Source organism: Phaenicophaeus curvirostris, chromosome 5, assembly GCF_032191515.1.
Source record: "Phaenicophaeus curvirostris isolate KB17595 chromosome 5, BPBGC_Pcur_1.0, whole genome shotgun sequence".
NCBI classification, from domain to species: domain Eukaryota; kingdom Metazoa; phylum Chordata; class Aves; order Cuculiformes; family Cuculidae; genus Phaenicophaeus; species Phaenicophaeus curvirostris.
In genome coordinates this window covers 5,756,250-5,778,289 of record NC_091396.1, presented here as the reverse complement: position 1 = coordinate 5,778,289, position 22,040 = coordinate 5,756,250, and the positions used below count along the sequence as shown (strand labels likewise).

General features: G+C 35.9%; 1 protein-coding gene across 1 annotated transcript in view; it reads right to left on the bottom strand.

Moving 5' to 3' along the window:
* Window positions 1–6,646: 6,646 nt before the first annotated feature.
* The window catches only part of SLC17A6 (solute carrier family 17 member 6), a 32,182-nt gene continuing 16,788 nt past the window's right edge, over window positions 6,647–22,040 (bottom strand). Inside the window, exons 4-12 of the mRNA XM_069857449.1 lie at window positions 16,730–16,844; window positions 14,842–14,929; window positions 14,654–14,740; window positions 13,617–13,759; window positions 11,520–11,669; window positions 10,393–10,525; window positions 9,582–9,692; window positions 8,023–8,150; window positions 6,647–7,668 (exon numbers count right to left, since the gene is read on the bottom strand). Of these exons, the coding sequence (XP_069713550.1) occupies window positions 7,336–7,668; window positions 8,023–8,150; window positions 9,582–9,692; window positions 10,393–10,525; window positions 11,520–11,669; window positions 13,617–13,759; window positions 14,654–14,740; window positions 14,842–14,929; window positions 16,730–16,844 (1,288 nt within the window). The 3' untranslated portion in view covers window positions 6,647–7,335. The remainder of the gene's footprint in view (window positions 7,669–8,022; window positions 8,151–9,581; window positions 9,693–10,392; window positions 10,526–11,519; window positions 11,670–13,616; window positions 13,760–14,653; window positions 14,741–14,841; window positions 14,930–16,729; window positions 16,845–22,040) is intronic.

Below are 22,040 nucleotides of genomic sequence, written 5' to 3'. Positions count from 1 at the left end.
GTTGACCTTGTCTTTGTGTGATTCAATTTTAATTCCATAAAGCAACATTTACAAAGAATAAAAGAGCATTGACACTTTCTAGATTGGGAAAGTGTTCTGTTAGTTCTGTTAATTGTTCTGTTATTTACCTTGAAGAAAATTATCTTAGCTTCCTCACAAACTTATTTAGTTCATGGCCATCTATGGCGACTATTCAGTGCTGACACATTAAATTGATTATACAAGACAAAGTCTAATTAAATGGAAATCTTCCAATTTTAACACTGCTATCCTATGTTTTTGTATTTTTTTCTTATCTAGTTCAGTTTCTGCTTCCAAGTATCATTTCTGCTTTTTTCATACATCTGGTTTTGGCATCATAGTGGCCCTTCTCTTTGATTTGTTGACCTTCCCAGGTGCCACACGAAGGTGGAGAGATGCAAACAAGTGAACAGGGCTATCATACACGTATCTGGATTCTTCTAGATACCACCCTTTATATTGCACAGAAATATTTTTCAAAATGTGAAGAATTTTTTCCTCCCTCTGTATCCTTGGACATCCAGCCATCCACTCACATCTTCTGAACACTGCATTAAACCAGACACTGTTTGTGTGGACTTTGACACATTTTTAAGTGCATGTGCTATTCATCTGTATGGCATGGAAATAATAAATCCAACATTTCCTGGTATCATTTTTACTGTGCATGTCTCACTTAATCAGTTCAGATTTCTCAGTAAGTGTGATGTACAAGAAGCTTGAAAACCCTGACAGGAGGAATGTAACTGTTTGAATAAGTGAAAGAAATTCCGTTCCTTAATGAAAGCTCTTTTTCATATTTCTTTTTCAAGAGAGAACAGAAATGATCTGAAAATTACATTCTTAATTCAAGGAGATTGCTTAAATTGGGATATATTATTAGGCTTTTCATACCTCTAGAACTATTATAAGCTTTAATTATATCAACTTAAGTAAGTACAAAATACTAAGTTCCTGCCATGAGGAAACTAAAGAACAGATTATTCTACAGCTGTGACCCAGAAAATGTAATCGTGGAAATTTTGAGATAAGTAACACACCACTAAGTGTTTCTTGCCAATATCCCCGTTCAGTTTTACAGACCTTTTTCAGATTTCTGTTCTGAAGTTCCCTTAAGCTATCAGACTTAAGGTCTTCTCAGCGAGAAGTAAAACAACCAGACTTCTTAGGTGTGATTTAAGTTTTTAGTTACTTTTTGCTGATGTCAATGTTCATTATAGATTGTAATGATTTTGAGAGGAGACTTACGTAAGTGCTATTTGAACTTACTGTGATGCGTTTGAATTTTTATCAGGTGAAAAGAGGATTAAAATCTTTCTTTGTAGATTATTATTTCTCTCCTATTACTCCTCCAAATATCTGTATATTGTATACATATATACATTCGTATTGTATGTATGTGTACTGTATGTATATACAGACCTAGAAGAATACTCTAGCACAGCTCATGTTAAATTTTAGGTGAAGATTTACAGTTGGATTACTTTTAGTAAACATCTTTTTTTGTGGATGGCTGTTATCTTTCTCATGTTAGAAGTGTATATGATTTGAAATAAAATTCTTCCTGTGCTGATTAAGTTAACCAGTTTATTTTGTAAAGTTGCTAATAACACATATAATCTCTATTTTCTCAAAGCAGTAGAGAAAAAGAATTTGCACATGTAAATTATATATTGAGTGTTCAAGGTGGCACAGTCAGAGTAGCTGTGGATGAATTCACCCCGCTTAGTATGAATGAGGATCTTGTTATATGAGATAGAACTGTACTGTTTGTCCATGTCAAATGTCCATCTCATTCACTAGTCTTAGTGCACAGAACCTACCTTTTGATCCTCAGGGTACAACAACACCTTGTCATTAACTGCTTGTCAGTTGTACAAGGTTGTGTCACTCTTTACAATGCCTTGTCAATTTTGTGAACCATCAGTTTTAGCTTCTGAGCTTGTTAGCACAAAGATCAAGAACACCATTTGCTTATATACTTCAGTGAGCAGACAGTATGCCATCGTGCAACAGTGCTCAGCCAGAACTAGTGTGAAGATAGATCAGTTTTGAAAAGCTAGTTAAAGTACAAGAGAAATCTGATCATCTCTAGCAGTCATAGCAGCTTCCTGTACACAGTCAAGAAAGCCTTTAGTGGGTGCAAGGATGAAAACTTCATTCAGTTCCATCAAGACACACGGATGAATGAAACAAAGCTCCTCCTGGAAAAGGAAATTGGCACCATGAGTACATCCACGATGGCAAAGTACATCTGTGAGAGGGGCAGACTTGAAGTAGGAATCCAAAACCTACTACTAAAGAAGCTCTATGCTGTGGTATATAACAGGTTAAATCTCATGTCCAGCATGTCAATATATTTCATTGTATTTTAAGAAAAGAACGGTGGGATCATTAACGCACAGTTCTACTTCTTCAGGGACTGACAATGGCACTTAATTTTAGGATTGCGGATTGGCCACATGTGAAGTCCAGCAAGTCTGTTTGAACTGTTACCACTGCTACATGGAAGGTGTCCAACAGGGAGCAAGGAAGCCAGCGTATCAGGAAAATGAGCCAACAACCAAGGATAACCCAGCTGCTGGCTGTGCCATTATTGACCAGGGTGCAGTCCCACGGGACCAGACCAGTGTGGGCAGAGCAGGATGCTAGCTTGACTGACGGTCCCAGAGAGAGCAAGAAAAGATTCGGGTCCAGGGTCCATCTAGAGAGCCCTCTCAGTAGCAGTACAACTTGGGCCAGAGGCAGGACTGGAGACAAGGGCAAAACATAGATTCAATTTCTATTCAGGAGACAGAGCAGGGACATGGAAGCCCAGGCCTGAGCTGAAATGGGGCTCCTGGATCATGGACGGGGGTACAAGTGGAGGACCCAGGGCAGGATGCTCAGGGCAATTAAGGCCTTTAAGTGCCCTCTTGGCCCTGATAGAGAAAAGTGTTAGAAACTAGGTTAGGACAAGGCAGGGTGCAGCCAGAATACATTATAATAAGCTTCCAAGCCAACCTTTGATAATACCTCAGACTCAGGGTAGGGTGGACAAGATATTTAGCTCTTCATGTTCAGTTTTTTTCTTCTCACTACTGCCAAGAGTGATACACAGGCTTCCTTTGATTATTTATTATTTACTATATTTATTATTTACTATTAAATTGCCCAGTGCAATGAAAAATCACTCGAGCAAAAAACACAGGCGAGTTCAAAATAAGTACAAAAGATGCTGCTGTTAAATAGTTAATCTGGACTTAGACTAGCCTTCAAACTCCTTCGCAGCTTATCCTGAAAGGAGTAAAACTTTTCATCTTTCTGAGGCAACAACTAAGACTGTGATGTTATCTTCCTAACCGTATGGCTTTGAACTGTGACATTTATTCTGACTTCCACATTCATTCCTATTCCTTACTTCTTGCTGAAATAGAGCTTCATTCATATTTGCAGATATTCTTTTGTCACTGTTATCCAACCTTTAACTTGAGGCTTTCTTCTCCTCCATATAAAAGTGTTTTTATGAAATTTCATCCACTGAATTTCATGATCACATCTGAAGGCAAAGATATGATTTGATAGCTTTATCTCTGCAATCGAGTGTGTGTTAACAGAAGGGATCTGACTGATAGAGATTCAAATATTTAAAAAATTGTCACTGGTTGAGTGATATTATCTATATGAAATCATTTGAGGACATAGAGGTGAAAATTTGAGGCAATATTCTAGCCCATCTGAACTCAAAGCTCTTCTAATTATTTTAATGGAGCCTGGATTCCGTTGCTTCCTTTTACTTATTCTTCTTCACCGAAAAGATAAGTAACTGATAAATAAAAACGTGAATAACCATTCCTTTCCTTTTTTTTTTCAACACAGTACGTGAGCAGGGAGTACCAGCTGGGGAATAGAACAGAAATAGGACGGGACAAAACCATCAAGTGCCCGCAAGTACAGTCAAGTTATTAAACGGGGATGATTTGAGCTGCTAAGAGTTCCCAAAGAGGAACACTGCACCATGCAAATGCAACACGTCTGCAGAGCATGTCTTTGAATCTCAGTGCAGAAGAGAAGTCTCTGGGCAAAAAAGGGCACAGTTCAGAAGAGACTGAAGAGCAACACTATGAAGTAGCACAGAAGAAATCTAGATGTATCTATTGAGAAGAAATATAGGCATTTAGATTAAGGGTCATTATCCCTCAACTCTCCTTTCCTTAAAACAGATCCAACTGTTGCCACTTGTCTTCCCTTAATCATCTATTGCAAGAACCCAATGATGTTTTCCCTTTCCCCTTCTTTCTCAGTCATGTTCCTGATGATTGGTTCCTGTGTTTTCCTGTGAACAGGAGTCTGTGAAGAAGTAAAAATCTTAATACATATCAAGCTCCATTTCCTTCCACATAGTACGGATTCCTCTGCAATGCCATTTAAAGAGGAAGTAAAGGAGTCAAGCAGAACCAGAGAGCTAGAAAAAGAATGTGCAGGATTTTAGAGCTGTGTAGCATTTAAAGGCAATTGTTGAGTTCCCACTGAGTTGCGCACAACTGAACAGTGCAACATCACATGACTGGATTAAAGTCTCTCCTTTGTTCCAAATAATTAAAAGGTGTCAGGCTAATAAGAAAAAGAATTACCTATACTCAATGAAAGGAATTTATTGGAACAGTTTCAAAAGATGGAGAATCTGTAAGATTAGACTGAAAACTAAGAATTTATTTTAATTTTGTTAATTAGCTTTCATTTTCTGAGCTGTCCACTTACCACAATAAATACAACAATACTTTTACAGACCCTATTTATCCCACTTTTGAACCTTTCAGGATGTTTCCACAGCAACACCACAACAGTCCATCAAAATAATTAGCAGGAGCTTTGTGTGTTACCTGACTCAGCATCTCATGAGAGCTAGCCTGTTGGTGAGAAACACTGGGCCCTTTACTGGTCTGTCTAGTGTTTTGCAGCCTTTTGTTCAGTTCACTGTTTCTACATTCTTCTATTTGGTGCAAGAAAATTATTGAAGACTAAAAAATTTGTTAGACAAAATCCTTACTTTTAATATAGTATTTGTTTTTCCTATAGGATCTGTCCAAAGGTGAATAGTAAGTAACATTATGTTTCAGTTAAGGAGTTGTGTTGCAGGATCAAGAAAGGAAACCAATTCCAAGAACAGCAGTCTGTGATGCTTTTCATCTGCTTTAGAGAATGCTCATCTTCACCAGCTCTTAAGCTAACACAGATTACTTTGTCTTTCCAAGTTTCAGTGCATTGGCTGGCACATTGGTCCTCCTACTCCTTTCCCTTCCATGCCTGTTCCAGACATCCTTATGAGAGGAGGAACAGCAATTTAGATTGAGGTGCCTCTCCCACCACACATCGGTGCATGGCAAGAGGAGAGAGTAGACAATGCTGGATGCTGGGTACTCAGCATACCTCTGGGATGGGACATAAATTTATTAACTCCATGTCAGCAGTACAATTTGTTCTGCAGTGACCGTAATTTTAGATATCTATATCAAAGTGAACCTAAAAAAAAATTACAAGAAGCTACAATGGTCCTTTTTTATACAAAAGGATAAATAGAGCATTTTATTAACACTTTTTGCAGCAACAAAAGTGACACAGTCCACATCTTTTTCATTAAACACAGCAAAAGCTATGGTCACATTTTACATCACTTTGAGGCACAAAGCAAAATATTTTTTTTTCTTAAGGTCAAGGTATGATTTGCATTAAAAAAAAAAGGAGAAGAAACAATCCTCAAGTTGTATATTGCGGTAGCAGGGTTTCCAATCACTAGCACAATACAATGAACAGACCAAGAATCCAGAATGGATTATTACATACAATAATAATCATTTGATTGAATTAAGAAATGGATCGCTGTTGTCATTTTAGAGTATTAAGAAGTGGTCTGGTGTTGCTAACTTCAGGTTGGTTCAGTTTGGTTTAATCCCAACAACCCCAAATACATACAACAAGCTAAATGAAGGTTAATATGTAGTCTAGAAGATTATGCACTTTGTAATGCATTGCACTTATTGCTTGGTACACTAATGTTGCAGTCACTGTTGAGTTATGCTAAAAAGACAAGCATGATGCTTGTTGGCTTCATTCAACCCAACACTAGTTATTTGCCACTTTGGTTTATTGTGAGTTTATACGTTACTCGTATTCAGTGTCCATTATTATTAGGTTTAATCGAAAGACAAATACATCTTTTTTTATTTCAGGGATTTCTAAAATAGCAACATTTTCTATAATTACAGTATCTTCAATAAACTTATATCTATGTATACAACTGTGGCACGATGTGTAAAAATATGAAAGCTATTAAGGGAAGGATAAGGGTTAAATTATTCTCTGTTTCTTCTATTGGCTTCAAAATATTCTGCAAAAGAAATACATCCTTTTCATAGGGCTAGTCCTCATAGTAAATTTTTCTTTGGAATTTTGTAAAAGACTATATCTTTTTCTAGATTATATTGTTTTTTTAATATCTCTCTAAAGACACCAGTAGAAAGTTGCACTATAATAAAGCTCATTTTTTGATAAAGGGATTTGACAATCTGCATGAAAAGTCAGACTTAACATTATATACTGGTTTTGTATTCATTAATAAATGAAGGGAAGAACAAAACAATGCCTATAATTACATTAGATTCTGTAAAGAATAGAAATAAGAATTTGTGCCCAAACATTCAGTATAAAACTCCTAAATAATTCCTTTATTCATCACAGAGTAGCCTGCAGCATGTAATCACGATAAACATACAATATGCCCTATTGGTTCTTTAGGCTTGATACAATTACCACTAAAGGAACTGGATCAATCCTCTGTAAATGCCTAGGACAAGCTTTCTTCTTTAAGAAAGCTCTTGTCTTAGACTAAACACACAATTCCTACATTGCACTGAGTAAACGTGTATTTAACACAATCTCTTTCAATACAGTGTAACAAATATATAAGTGCATTTTTAATGGTCAAGTAATTTTGGCTTTCTAAAAAGAGCATTAGATGTGCCAGCTCAGTTGCTTAGTTGTGCTTTAATCCATAGTTATGAGTTTTAGCTCTTGTATATTGTAAGTATCTAATTGCCTCTATAGTTTTGACCAGTAAACCCTTAAAACTCTAATGTTTATAGAACAAATATAACCTAATGAAAGTGATGACATGTCACAACTCATACAGGTTGCACTTTAATGGATTTTTTTTACAGTAAGACCTTCCTGTTTGATATGTGTTTACATGTTTATACCACATTTTATTTCTGTGTGCAAACAATCACAATGGATTTAATCACAAACACTACAAAATATAACCAATATTTAGGTTTGTTATGAATAATCTCCTTCCTTGTAATTGTATGAGTCTTGTACTTCTTCTTGTACAAATTCCTCTTTTTTCTCCCATCCGCTAGGCCAGCCACCATTGACTTGGGTTGTAGCACCATAAGACTTGGTGGTACCATAATTTACATAATTCTGAGTAATGTCCCCTGTCTCTTCAGCAAGTTCGTCTTCATGAATAAAGCCACATTTCTCTTCACTTGTCTGTTCAGGGTCTGCCCAAGGCTGTTTCTCTCCTGAAGCAAATATGCCATAGAAGATAACACCTCCATAATGAACTAAAGCAGCAATGAGGAAGACATACTGCCACTCTTCACGTGTCTGTAAAGAAGAATTTTACTAAATCAGACCAATGCATAGACTTACCTGACTCTTCTGAGCCTGAAGTTTTAAATTAGGGGTTGAGGTTGTGATAGTCATCACAACTAAAATATTTACATGTCCAGTTTCCTATTATTTATATCCATCTTCCTTTGAAAAATCATTATTCATTAGCCTCCTAGAGCACTGACATAGTGATTGTGAAGCATGCTTCAAATCTGCAAGTTCCTGGATGCTATCCCCTAGAGGTCCCAGACTAATAGGGATATCCTGGCAAGGTGTATGGTGGAAAGGTCTTTTTCTTGAAACTAATAGTATTAAACTGGAAGATTTGAAAACTGTATCACCATTTACCTTGTTCTTTGTCATTGCTCCGACAATTATAGGGCAAACCATTCCAGACAAGGTCCCGACTCCATTAGAAATTCCCATTAAGATGCTGGCATACCTCGGGGCAATGTCTAAATGGTTGACATTGAATCCTGCAATACAAAGGTCAGCAGACATTCACAGCAAAAGCAGAGCATTACTTCAGTTCTGGAAAGTAATGCTATCGCTTGACAATTTTACTATGACATATTTGGGCTGTTTAACTGCATTTCTTCTTCTCTAAAAGGTTAATGATGGTTAAATATTCTTTTAAAGACTCTGGAATTTCATTTTCTTTCAAAAATACATTACAAAATGACATAAAACGTATTTTCTTCACAAAATTGCTGTTTAAATAAAAGCTACCCAGTAGTGACTGGGTGGAGTAGAGAACAGAGAACATATTTAGACAGGGAGAAATTTTGTATTTCTGCTGTGTCATTCATGACCATTTTGTGCTCTAAATAGCATGTCATTTCTTCTTCCAGATTGTACCACTTTTCTTTCCTATTGGCCACATTTTTTTGTCATAGAGAGCAGCAGAAGGGAGTTTCCTTCTTGAGAGGTAAAGTGAAAGGGAATAAAACAACAGTAGCCATAAATTATTTATTAGTTATTTTAAAAAATATTTATTTGTCCTCTCGCAGTTCCAGCAACTTAATTCTTAATTCTGCTCAAATTTATGGAGTAATTATTTAAAAATTCTTAGGAAAAAAACACGTGTTTTTCAGAAGTGGCAGAACTCATTGTCCTCCAAACAAGCACTTAAATAAGTGAAAACAGAAACCAAATTCAGATAAGGAAAGGTGATAAAATGGAAAAGGCAGGGAGTATGATATGGATTAGTGTTATAAAAACAAGCATGATGCCTTGCAAAATACATGAGATTAAGGACACATTTGATTAAGGAGAATTTAGATGTTTGGCACAAAAGAAAAGAGAGCCTGTTTTAGACATAAGCAACCAGCATGGGGGAGGATACTAGAATCACAGCAGGAAAACAAGGAAAGGCCAGGTGACTTGTGTTTGAGAAAGGCAAAGGCGAAGGGGTGATATATCAGGAGGAAAGGGCAAGAGTTGAATGCTGAATTTTAAATCAGAGAAAAATTGCCAGTAATAAAGCTCCAAAGTAATTAAAAAAATGCAACACTGAAAAAACATTAGCTAACACACTCTGGGGAAAAAAGTACTTAAAGGCCTATATTTGAACAAAGACATGTAAATTTAGGTAGCATTGTCTAATATGAGACCATTTGTGCTATATGCTTAATTTCAAGAAAAAACTGTGGTGTACACTAGTACCACACTGAAAAGAAAGGCTAATTTACTGCAATGAGTATGGAAAAGACTGAAGCATTTGAACAGAAATGATCTAATATGGAAGATGTGGTACCCATTGTACTTTTCTTTGTAATGATCATAAATAACACCATTTGAAATTCAGAGGTTTGTTTCAATTACTGTCAGTGAATAAAAAACCAAATAAGATTGCCTAACACCTGTTAAACTGAAGTAATTTATTAAGAACAATAATATAATCTTACCAGATATGGCAAATCCACTAAAGCCTACAGCTAGTACTAAGAATGAAATAGCCACTCCTTTACTGTGAGAATATCCCACAACGAGAAGAAGAGTTGCTTCCATACCAAAACCTGGGGAAATCATAAAGAAAACCCAGCATCAGATTTCATTCCCTCCCAAATATTGCAGGCCTTGGGATGTGGTAACATTTCATAGAAGACAGAGTCAAAATATTACCTCCACATGGGATGTATTCAGGTATTTCTTCCAGCCCTAAAAAACACCTGCTCTTGCTATCTCAAATAATCCTTATTTTGTGCTAATGTATTGTTATTTCCCGTCAGTTTTAAGAATAAAATAGGTACTTGTGACCTGGTTAGGTCATTCCAGCCAGCCTGACTGGGAATATACACTTAACCTGCTTATGAATTTTGTAGCTCTTACCAAATCCAGGATTCAGCTCACATGACTTCAGCCTCTCAGAAGTCAGATATGTAAATTCAAGTAGTTGTCTGGACTTTCTTAGTGCAAAGAGTGTTCACACGAGGAGCTAAGGCTCAGTCAGTAAGGGTAGGCAAATTACCCTCCAAAAGCTCATCTGCTTTAACAGTCTAAATGGTATTTAAAATATCAAACATCTGGAATGAAATTGGGACTAAGAGCACCTATGTTTACTTTTCTTTAGCAATCACATCTACAATACAGGAAAATGCACAAAGTATTGCTTCACAGGTGCGTAAAATCATGCAATCTCTTTGTTTACTGTATACAGCATACGATATGGCCATTGAATCTGTACAAGCAGGTTTTTAATAAAATATGAAGACTTACCTCCACAGTTCATTATCTTTCTCACAGTAGTGGTTGAAAGAATCTGCCTGCTTCTTAGAAAGTCTGCAATTTGTCCCCCAATAGGAACAATAATTGTCATCACTAAATGCGGCACAGCAGATAAGATACCCACCTAAAATAATCATTAGAAGTAGCAAAGTATAAGAAAGTGTAAGAAAATGTTGATTTTCCATTTTTCTGAAGCATTCAGCAGGTAATTAATGGTTTCCTTTCCATTTCAGACTGTGAGCTACAACTAAAAATCTTATCTTGGTTTACTAAACAGATAAAACTGGTGATGTTGAGTTATCATTGTATTTTATGAAGGACAGCCAGAGTTCTCAAGAATCTCTGATGCTGTGACACTTCTTGTTTATTGATTGTTTTCACAGTATACATTTAAGGTAATGGCTTTTCTTTCCCAGTCTACAGCCCCTCTGCCCTACGTTTTCAGAAAATTTGTTACTAAATACGTCAAACTGAATTGTTACATTTCTATCTTTGATGTGTTTGGTGTAGCATTGCCTAGCAAACCTAACCTGACTAGACAGATTCCCTAGGGATCATCCTCACATGCACAACCCAAGTTCTCTCTACTCTTCAATTAAAATCGTGAAACCATGTGTCTCATTGAAGTTTATATGTATGGCAACTATTATTGTATGTTACTGCTAGATCTATTTCACAAAAAATTTCACCTTCCTAAAATCAGATGTCCCTGCTTTGCAAAGTGCACCTGGAAAAGTAGAACCACATGCCAATGATTTCCTTGTAGCTTTGGTGGTGCCCCTGGAGTGTCAGGGACGGAAGCGTAATGGGTCTTTCAATACCTTTCTAATATCTTGCATGATCTGGTTTCAAGCACTTAACTAAAGGACTTTTTGCAAGATGGACCCATCACTAGATCTCATCCTGCTTGACCTTCCCCTCTCCGATCCTTTGTCACTGTCGTTACTTCACTCGTATGTGCTGGTCGAGGGACCAGTAACTGGGAGGGAGAAGATTTAAGACTTGCAAACCTATGGTAAAGACACAGAACAGTGAGCTTTCCTTCCCTAATAAATACCACAACTGTGACTCTGATATTTTCTTAGGTAAGATGAAAGCTTTACATTATTCTTACATACCTTGCTAATTTCAAATCCAAACACTTCCTCAAAGTAAGCAGGCTGGCTAATGAGCAGCAAGTAAAAAGTCCAGCTTCTACAGAAGTTTGCAACAATTATTGCATAGACTGGCATAGATGTAAAAAATTTTCTCCATGGAGTTTTATATTTCTGAAACATAGAAAGAGGGATCCAGTCATTATTTTGACCAGCATCATCTGTATATCTTGCCTTTTCCTATCTGTTATTTTTACCTATTCTTTGTCAAGCTTATATAAGCACAACTTTATGTATTCAAATTCCAATGACTTCAATTATCCTAAAGTACCTGCATACAGGTTTGGATGATCGAAATAGAATTTAAAAATGTAGGCAAGTAAAAATTACTACAAAATTCACAAATGGAGAATCTCAATGATACTTAGCTGTATCACAACACTTATCTGTGCCATTACCTTGATCATGTAAACATGAATATACTAAGTCCAAAATACTAACGTGCCTTTAAATGACAATGTTGCTGTATCTAAGGCAGCAGTCAGATTTTACACTGTAAGGGCATTATTTCATCTATATTTACTTTAAGCATGTATTTTCACATCTAAATCTTAGTCTAAGCATTCTGAATTTTTTTTATCAAGCGTCAGCTGAAACTGCTTGGTCAATAGATTTTTTTGTTTGTTTTATTGTATTTTTAAAATGAGATGCATAATGAAAAAAAAGATGACAGATGGACAGAACTACAATCCTGCTGAGTCCCAGCACCTCTCCATGAGCCCTTGATTATGCCCATCTGTGTTGATCCAAATACAGTATCTAGACCCAGATGAGTGCTTGAAAATCACTTCAGCAAGGTTTCAGACTGAGTTTGGTCTGCTGTTGACTTGGATATTATTTCTTCTTCAAAGAAAACCAGCCCATAGATAGATATATGCAATACCTTGTATACCTATTAAAGTATGCTTAAGCAAGAGCTGAGGATTGAGTGTGACCTAATTAATGAGAAGTCAGCCAGAAAAGGTAACTTGATACTATGGGAAGAAACTAATCACTTCCCAAAAATGGTTAATTAAAAAGCAACAATAAAAGTAGATAGAAAATATCCAACCCAATTTAGAATTATATGAACAGCCTTTGAAATATCTCATTTCACATAAGATTTTTAAAAGCACTTACAGGTGTAAGAAGCTATGAACACTGCTGAATGCCATTAAATATCAACTCAGACACTACCTCAAGAACACTTAAGAATGTCAGCTATCAAAGAAATGACTCTGTAATAATTCCAGTTCTGTATTTAATTTGGATCAAAGATTTTTATGAAGAGAAAAATGGTTTATTCCTGAATTCAGTCAGGAACCAAGGATCTGACCAATTAGAAAACATGATGAACAGTGTTAGTGAGGGCCAACTGGGAATGGATGGTGTGAAAATTTGAGCAGATTAAGTGAGGCTTCAGAACCAAAATTGTTAGAATGCTTGAGTTAGTAAGCATGGTAGTAGTTCCTTTCAAACTTTTAAATAGTTAGAGAAATAAGAGAATTGTGATTTGACATGATAGGATTATTAAGTGGTTTGAGAATTCTCTGATTTCATAGCTCTTTTTTAGATCTTCAGAACTAAATAAGTACAGAACACAGTGAGATTATGAGAAGCTTGATAACACATTTCTAGCAAAATTACCATGATAATGTAAAATGTCCTGACGTCCTAGCATACGCCACTGCAACTTGCAGTCTCTCTTGCAAATGAAACAGAATACTCAGGATTTGCTATTTTCCTGATCTTCTGAGGACCTCAAGAGACACTGAGTAGTATTTTACCTCCAGTTCACTTTTAGGAAGAGGAAGACCTTCCAGAAGGTATTACACAGGAAGGAAATGAACCCCTTTGAACTCAAGGTACTATTTAAGTCTCAAAAAAGCTACAATTTCAAAGGTAGCTGTAGGCTTGTTTTATACTTTGGAGTATAAAAAGCAACATAGTTCCATATCACGCTTTTCTGTCTTAAAGAAGACTGGTCTTTTTTTTTTGTTGTTGTTGTTTCTATTTGAGTTCTTTTGTTTGTTTTTTTTATTACTACGTTGTAGGAAAAAAGTGTGTGAGTAATATTCTTACTTCCATTGCACCTAGGAGGTTGGCACTCTCTCCAATGCTTTCTTCTATGTATCTCCTTTCTTCATCTGTGATCGTAGGATGCTTTGCAGGACTCTCATATGAAACCAAAAGCCAAAACATATACCAGACTATGCCAAAGCTCCCTTTGGAATGGAAAGAAAGGTTTTTAAAAGGAATGCACAATAAAGCATCAAACAATGAAAAAAATCTGTGAATAATTCTAACAACGTTAAATAACAATTGTTGTTACTGCTTCTCTTCTGAGTTGTTCTAACAAAGACTTGGATCTTGCAAAAAATAACAATATTTATGCAAAATACATGGAAAGATGGACCGCAGTGAAGTCTTCTTTGTTTCATTTACAGAAGGATTTCGCTGCAAGTGAATATTCAGTGATATTTTAACATCAGTTCGTACAATGCAATGCAATGAAATAGCTTCCATTTCACCAGATTCTAAATGAAGTTCCATTCTGCTTTAAGCCACTGTTGTTTGATTACTGCACTGGGGTTTTTATACCTGCAAAATACAAGATTGTGGCATTGTTTTCAACACAGCAATGTGTTTCCTGAGTAGTTTATTAAATTTCTACCTTTCCCCTTAATTCACATCAGTGGTAGGCTGCAGAATGAACTCCTTTGAGACATTTTTTTTTTCATCAGTCAAATTTAAAGGTAGCACAACTAGAGTGAATGAAGTTATGTAGTTCTTTAAATAAAAATCAAAACATCTTAGGTCATGCACTCGAAACTTACAGTTGTATAAATAAAAGAGAAGTGTTACATGATCTGAGAGCCTATAGATCTGCATGGCAGTTTGCACTACTTGTATTAGAAATGATGAAGGTTTCAATCTAAACTAGCTTCTGTTCCTAATTAATGACGTTGCTTGTCTACTGTCTCCTTTAAACCCTGTTCCTTCATTGTCCTTTTCCCTAGACTGTATTTATAGCTCTACAGATCCACTTAACTTTTTTTTTTTTTGCCTCTTAATAATAGCTTTTACATTTTTAGAAAAGGTAGATAAATGATGCATACCATACACATAGAACACAGATGACCACCCAGTATATTGCACTAGAATTCCAGCTAAAGGCATTGCAATAACAGCTCCTGCGTAGGAACCTACAAAACAAGACATGTGCGGATGAAAAGAAAGCAAAATTCTGTCTCAAAATACTTCTAAGTTACAAATAAAAGTAAAAAGAAAATGCAAGGTTACTTACCACAAAAGGAAGTGGTCGCTAACCTACTTCTTTCTAATGGAGGGGCCCACTTGCTCCAAATACCGTGGCAGGCAGGGTAGGTGACCCCCTGGGGAATAGATGTGCCACAAATTAGTTAACGCTGATCAGCCACTCAGTTCATTGTCTTTGCATGCTACAAACAAGGTTAGAATTTGCATTTCTGTAGTCAAGTCTGAGCACAGCCACAGAAAAACTTCAGTTCCTACTAAAGTTGTAATGGGTTTTTTGTACCCCTCCAAATCATTAAAGAAGCCTTATGAAACAGATAGAAAACATAATTATTTCCTATTACTCCCCTTCTTCCTTCCAGGAAAATTTGTGAAGGATTAGAAAGAGACTATCTTAATGCACAAATACCAGAGTCAAGGAAAGGATGAAAACACAAACACTCTGGAGTCTTTCTAATGCTGGGCTCATTTCCTCAACCCTTAGCTTTGTTGTCCTGTCATTTTTTTATCCAACATTTTAAGTATAATTTAGGAAACATAGATTACTCTTCCACTTCTCTAAACCTAGAAAATAAGATCAATAAGAGCTTAAAAATATAATGTTAAGAGAGAAGTTTTTCACTGCCTTTGCCTTTAGTGAATCTCCTGAGCACTTAAAGCAAATGATTGAATGATGTTAGTCAGTTTGATATTAAACCAGTTACTGCTTAGATCTATCTTCAAAATGAACTTTTAACTTAATACTAGAAAAACAAAAACAAGCAAACAAAAATAATTACATTCTGCAGTGCTGAAATTTTAGAATATCTAATATGAAATGTACAGTACTTTTCTGCAAAATTCCTGCTTAGGAATTATTATGATGTATGCATAATTATATAGAGTCACTCTTCTCTTAATCTCATGTTTTATTTCCTATGCAAAAAGCAGAAAAACATTGATAACTTTTTACAAATATTAAGGTTATCGTAAATCTTGAGATTATCAGTCTCAATATGCAAAAAGTTGTAAAATACATTCTTCTGTTTTGAAAGGAGATCCTATAACCAATTTTGTGTTCGTTCCAGTCTTTTGGTCAAATTTTATAAAAACTAGGGAGACATAATATTAAGATTGTCATAATTTATTCTAAACCATCTTCAAATGATCCTGGTTGAGATGGTTTGCATTCACAATTCCTTTGAAAAGTATCACAGAAATGAATGGGTTTAAACCAGCTATTTAATTTCATAATTACCCACTTGCTTCTGTTCCCATGCTCTTTGTAGCCAAGCACACACCTCTGTACAAGCAGATCACTTCTCAGTAATGGAGCCATATTCATACATGCACACCTTAAAAGCTTCATTGACAGTTATCTAACTTCCATGCACATTCTGCACCCTGTTTTGGAGACTTTTTGTACGATAAAGTGCATGAGTTAAAATCAGCTCATGCAACAGAAGGTGTAGCCCTAAGGAACAAAGAACCAGCAATCACAGCCTTAAAAATCCGTTGCTTGGTGAACAAACAAACAAATTCAGAGGGCAGGCTCTTCTTTTTTCTCTCTTAAATCGAAGTAAATCTCTCATTCACACCAAGACCATGGTTAGGGGCTGTCATAGAAGCTTAATTCTTTATCATAAGCCTGTGAGGCTGGACAGCAAGTAACTGTTGAGAAAGGCACCAGTATAAGCCCTATGCAGTACAATATTTCAGCAAAACTTCAGTGTCAGACATGTATTGCCTTGGCTTCTCAGCAGGGGAAGAATTTGCTATGTAATTTTACAGATGAAGGAAAATCAAAGAACTGTAATTCATACACTGAAATCCATTACACTGAAAATCAGTAATAAACTGAGAGTGAAACCCGAAAATTGCTGATTTAAACCTAGCAAGCATCTATTGCATTTACTGGTTACTTTGTAATTGTCCCATACCTCTACAAGGCCTTGCAAGATCCTAACAAAGATGACACACCCATAGTGCACCCTGGCTGCAGACGGTATTAACATGTTGAGGGAGGATGTCAGGAGTATAGCAGCACCAAATACTCTGCAAAGGTGGGAAGAAAAAAGGAAATGAAGTAACGTTCACTGTTGTCCCAACTGATTTATTCCACATATGCTTGCATATCAATGTAGATGTATTTAAACATATAGTAGGGGCTAATAATATCTGCTGGAGTGGATTAGTGTCTATTTCCATCTACTGTGATAACCTGGCTGATAAGACTCAGACCAAACAGGGACATACACATCTATTTAGCATCGTTTCCTAAAGAAATACATCTTATGCGATCACAGATATTGATCTTACTCTCCCAATAAATCCCTGCTTTTTAATTCTTCCTTAATTTTCACATCTGTTTCAACTGAATCTGATTGAATTCACCACCCTCTAGAGAAATTTGAAATTAAGACTCCAAATGGTTTACTAAAACAGGTGGCCAAGTAATGGAGAGATTCTCATTAGTCCTTTAATTATAAGAAAGTGGCATCATTCATTCACTACTTATAAAGCAGAAGAGAACCCACTTTTACAAATGCCAAAGCAGCAGGAAGAATTTCAAACAGAGCTGGGATTTTCTTGGACACAAGAGTTGATCAATGTGAAAACACATATCCATAGAAAACAGATCATTCTTTCTGCTGTGTTTTTAGAGGCTGCTCATTGAATAGTGCTGATTTTGACTCCAACAGCATCCTAGGAATTGCTTCAAATAAGGCACATCACAAGGCCTAAATAAATGTGTGAAGTGATGATTCATTTTCAAAATGCCACTGCTTTGGCTGAATTTTAATTTGATTTAATTAATATCTACCCCTTGAAGGAGGAAGCCTTTTCTCAAGCATTATTTCATCATTTTTTCATGTTCATTCATTCCTTTATTGTGGAAATAAATTTTTTTTCCCCCATTTTCCTCTCAGTGGAGCGACACAAAGGGATGAAGCCAGTAGCAATGACTGGCCACTTTCTTTATACAAAACTCTGTATGCTAAAAGATAAATCCTGGAGATGTCTTAACATATGACATCATGGTATCTGATGTGAAACTCATTTGACAGAAATATTTAACCTTAGCGTGTGTTCTTCAGAAACTGGTACAGTGCCAGAAGCTAGTGAGAAACAGACCTTGGCTAAAAAAGCAGGAAGAAGTGATAAGTTTGAAGACAAAAATTCTCCTCAAAGACAGTTATGTTTCACATTCTCTATTTAGTATTACAGCCTGAAATGAATCTTTAAATTGCTCTCTGAGTATACTCCACTTCTATTTGACAAATAATAAAGGGCAACAGACAAAAAGCTTCTTGGCACAGTACGGGAGCTTTGTTAAATATCTCTAGATCTGGTATCCTCATTGTGTTCCCTGTGATCCCCATCTTGCGTTCAGCAACGTCTAGCTGGCTGTGCAGCACATTTCTGGTTTTGCTTGGCAGCATGTTCAAGACTTTTACTGGAACTGACTGGTATGTGTGTTTATGCTGCACCATGTGAAGTAGTGTGGCCTAAATTCTGTCTTTACTCATAATTTCTTTACATGCAAGGTCATTTCCTTACAATCTAGTACCTCCATATGTTCCCATAATCCACAATGGTGTCTTGGTTTTAATTTGCTTTCTTTCTTTATTTATTAATGATAAGAGTTTGGGACTCATAGGAGCTTAGCTTCTTTTAAAAAGTTAGGTGTTCCTGTTAGCAATAGTTGGAGAGCAATAGACTGTAAATGTTCTAAAGGTTCATTGAGAAAATCCTTATTTGTTTCTAAGCAGGAAGAAAGGACGGTTTGGTTTGTAGCCTTTCCTGTTTCTTTTCTGAGTAGATATCTAGCTAAATGCCTAATGCAGAAATACAGTTTTAAATTTGTCATTGTACGTAAACTTGCTGGAGGAGATTCTTAGCTAGTGTGAATCAGTGCAGCTCTTTCTACATTACTATTCCTGTTAAAATCATGCTAAGATCGAATACTAAGAAATATCGTCTCATTATAAAGATGAGATTTACAGAATTGTTATGGTATGTGTTTCTTCAAGGAAATCTGTTCTAGCTTTTCAGCTCTGTATCTGAAATCAGCTTCTATTTACAACTGGAAGCTTTGTTTTCCAGATTGCCTTTATTCTCATGTTCACTAAAGAGAAGAAGTTTCCTTGAGTCTGTTCCTTCTACAAAAGAAAACTGTAATCTAAGGAATTATCATAGACACGCATCTTCCAAATGAAAATCTTGTTTGTACTTAGACACACAAGTACCAGTGAATATATAGTTATAGGAAGTAGCAGATAATGAAATAATTCCAGTGTCACTTGTAAGCCAATTCTCTGTCAGAACTGTACTTTATAGGAACAGCCTTTTCAAAAAGAGATCAGTCTTTACCCTTAAATTCATACATTTATTCTACCCTATCTATGGATTTAAGGGTAGAATAAATTAGAGTTAAATTATGATTCTTGTCAGAAATGCTTTTTTTATTATTTTCTTGGATGCATATTAAAAACAGCACCATGAATTTAGTGGATGACTATTCCAGTGAGTCAGTTTCCTCTATAACTTGCAGTCAAGACTAAATGCATCTTCCTACATTTGATTTGCATCTCTCAATGCACATCCATAAATATAATCAGTATTTTGCCTTTGATCTTTTATCTTGTTACATTTATTTTACCTCCATAAACACTAAATTCTAAATTCTTCTTCCTGACAGAATATTATGATATAGTTCTGGGTTTTGTACAAACTTCCTATTTTATTGTTTTAAATATTTCAACTAACTGCATTTATTGTGATTTAGGTCAAAGAAGGATAATTTTCTGCTACAATAAACCTAACTATATTTGAATGCTGCTCACTTTCTAATGTATTTAATTGTGAAATAGAACATTCTAATTTCTACTAAACCATTTATAAGCTGTTTTGGTGACTTATACATCAAAACACAAGTTGTGTCATTTTGGTTTTGTTTACATTTTTTTTCTCTTTATTAACCTAGTGATTTTATGATCTGTTATGCTCTTTACTTTCATTTCTACTTCTCAAACAATTCTCATTTGATCAATTTTGCTGCAATGTTAATTCTAATCATAGGTTAGAAACCATGTGTTTCTTTAAGATCCTTATGTTTCCATGACAAATTGACAGTATGGTGGTTGGATTCCGTAGCTGAACTTACTGCAGTTGAAGATATTTTATGTTTGGCCTCAAACAATCATGATTCCCTCTTTAAAATAAGACTTTCATCCTATTTAGGAGTGTTCATTCCTATCCCACTCCCCACTGCATTATTTTACACATATATTTGTTTGTCCTTTTGATATTATGATATCATCCTAAACAGACAATTTTAGTCCTTATGGGATATAGAGTCTTAAAGCTGCCATGCCCTGTTGTGCATTTCTTTGGTCATGACTTCTGTAGGGGCATGGGCTTGTGAAGAAGGCTTTATATCTCAAGTACAAATGTCATCTGAGCTCATATCTCTTACAGAGTGAGCCAAGCCTTGCTGCATGCTGCTCCTTGGGTTGAGCCCAGCCTAGGAAATCTGTGTAGCTGTACTGTTGAAGTTATCCCTGAAGATCCATTGCATGCAGGGCACACTCCAAACTCCACAAAATGTATTTTAATGTGGTGGCAGAAATTGGAGAGCTTTGGCAGGTTGAAGGTAAGATCTGGGAAAATTACAGAATACCACAGAGACGGAGCAGGAGAGGCCAATGACATTGCTGGTATTCTCGTCCCTGGTATTAAGAGAAAATTAAAATGCCCTTATAGGCCTCCAGCAGTCCCTAGACTTTGAGGAAAAATCCTTTCTGACCTCAAATTAGCAACTGGTATAACCAAACAACTAAAAAATAGCCATATACAGAAGACAACTTCTGAACGAATACAGTAGCAGCATGTCAAGGAGTGGGGAAAAGGGACAAATCCTGGCCCTCAGAACTGACCAGAAGAAGCCCTGAAACAAAGAATTATGCTTTGCTTATCTAATTCTATTTCTAGACTTGGTTGACTCAGTCCCAAAAGACAAAATCTAACATTGATCCTAGTGTTTTACTGACATTGGCATTATATGAAGGTCATGAGCTGTGACTTGTCCTCCTGTAATACAAGTAGTAATAATAGCAAAATCATATTTGACTAAGAGACACTTGGGATGGGAGCTGAGGAAGGAAATGACTCTGACAATCCAGGAAAAATGCTTAGAATAGAGTGAGTTTGCAGGAGGAATTAATCTTTTTGGATTTCAAGCCAATTGGCTCACTTTTCTCTTTGGGTACAAACTAAAGTGAAAGAAATATATTTATTTTCATCTCTGGATTTCTAATCTCTGTATCTGTACAGCCCCACTGTTCTCATCTACTTTTCCAGGCAATTCATATTACATGAGCATTCCACATGGAAGTGCTTTATGGATATTGTTACTCGGTTGGAAGAAGTGCCAGCTCAAAAACTGAGCTGAGAACAGTGGGAGCCAGATGCAAGCCAAATGCTGAGTGCCAGATGGGTGACATACTGGGTTACACATATGATATTTGAAAGTAAGGGGTCCTGGTTTGAAGCATCCTTTCACCCCAGTGACTGAAAAGGGCTATGATTACTCCATAAAGCTAAAATCCCTTTCATATATGTATAAAGAAGAATCAATTCCTCAGCAGTCTTAATCTTGTGTATTTCTATTTATGCCATTTTTAATATAATTGACGAATTCCACAATTATCTATATCTTTATTCTCTAAATAAATGATCCAACTGTGTGAAAATGAAACTGTTATGGAAATCAAACCATATATCTGTTCTAAAGCATATGAAGTACCTTAACTGAAGTTCATCCTTTAAAAAAATAAAAATCAAAGACTAGCTCTGTATGGATAAAATAGCATTTTAAGTATTTATTTAAAAGACAAAATACTGTAGGTTTAAGATGTGTAAATATATGCTGTACTGATCAATTATAAATGCCATTTTGGTGAAATCCAAAATAATTAAACAACTGTGAGTGCTGGTCACTGACAACTACAAAACAAGGTTGCAGATATTTTAATGGATTTACACTAACAACTGAGAAGGCATAGAAGGTTTCATATCACTGTTCATGTCAAGTAAAAAAGTTTTCAATGGCCTCAACAGAAAATACATTCAGACCTCTGATTGAATAGTTTTTACCTCCAAAAAGTCACTGATCATCTTTTCATGGAAGACCTATCTACAGAATAGGGAAGTCTGGCTATTCTGTTAGTTTTCTAGGGAGTTAGAGGG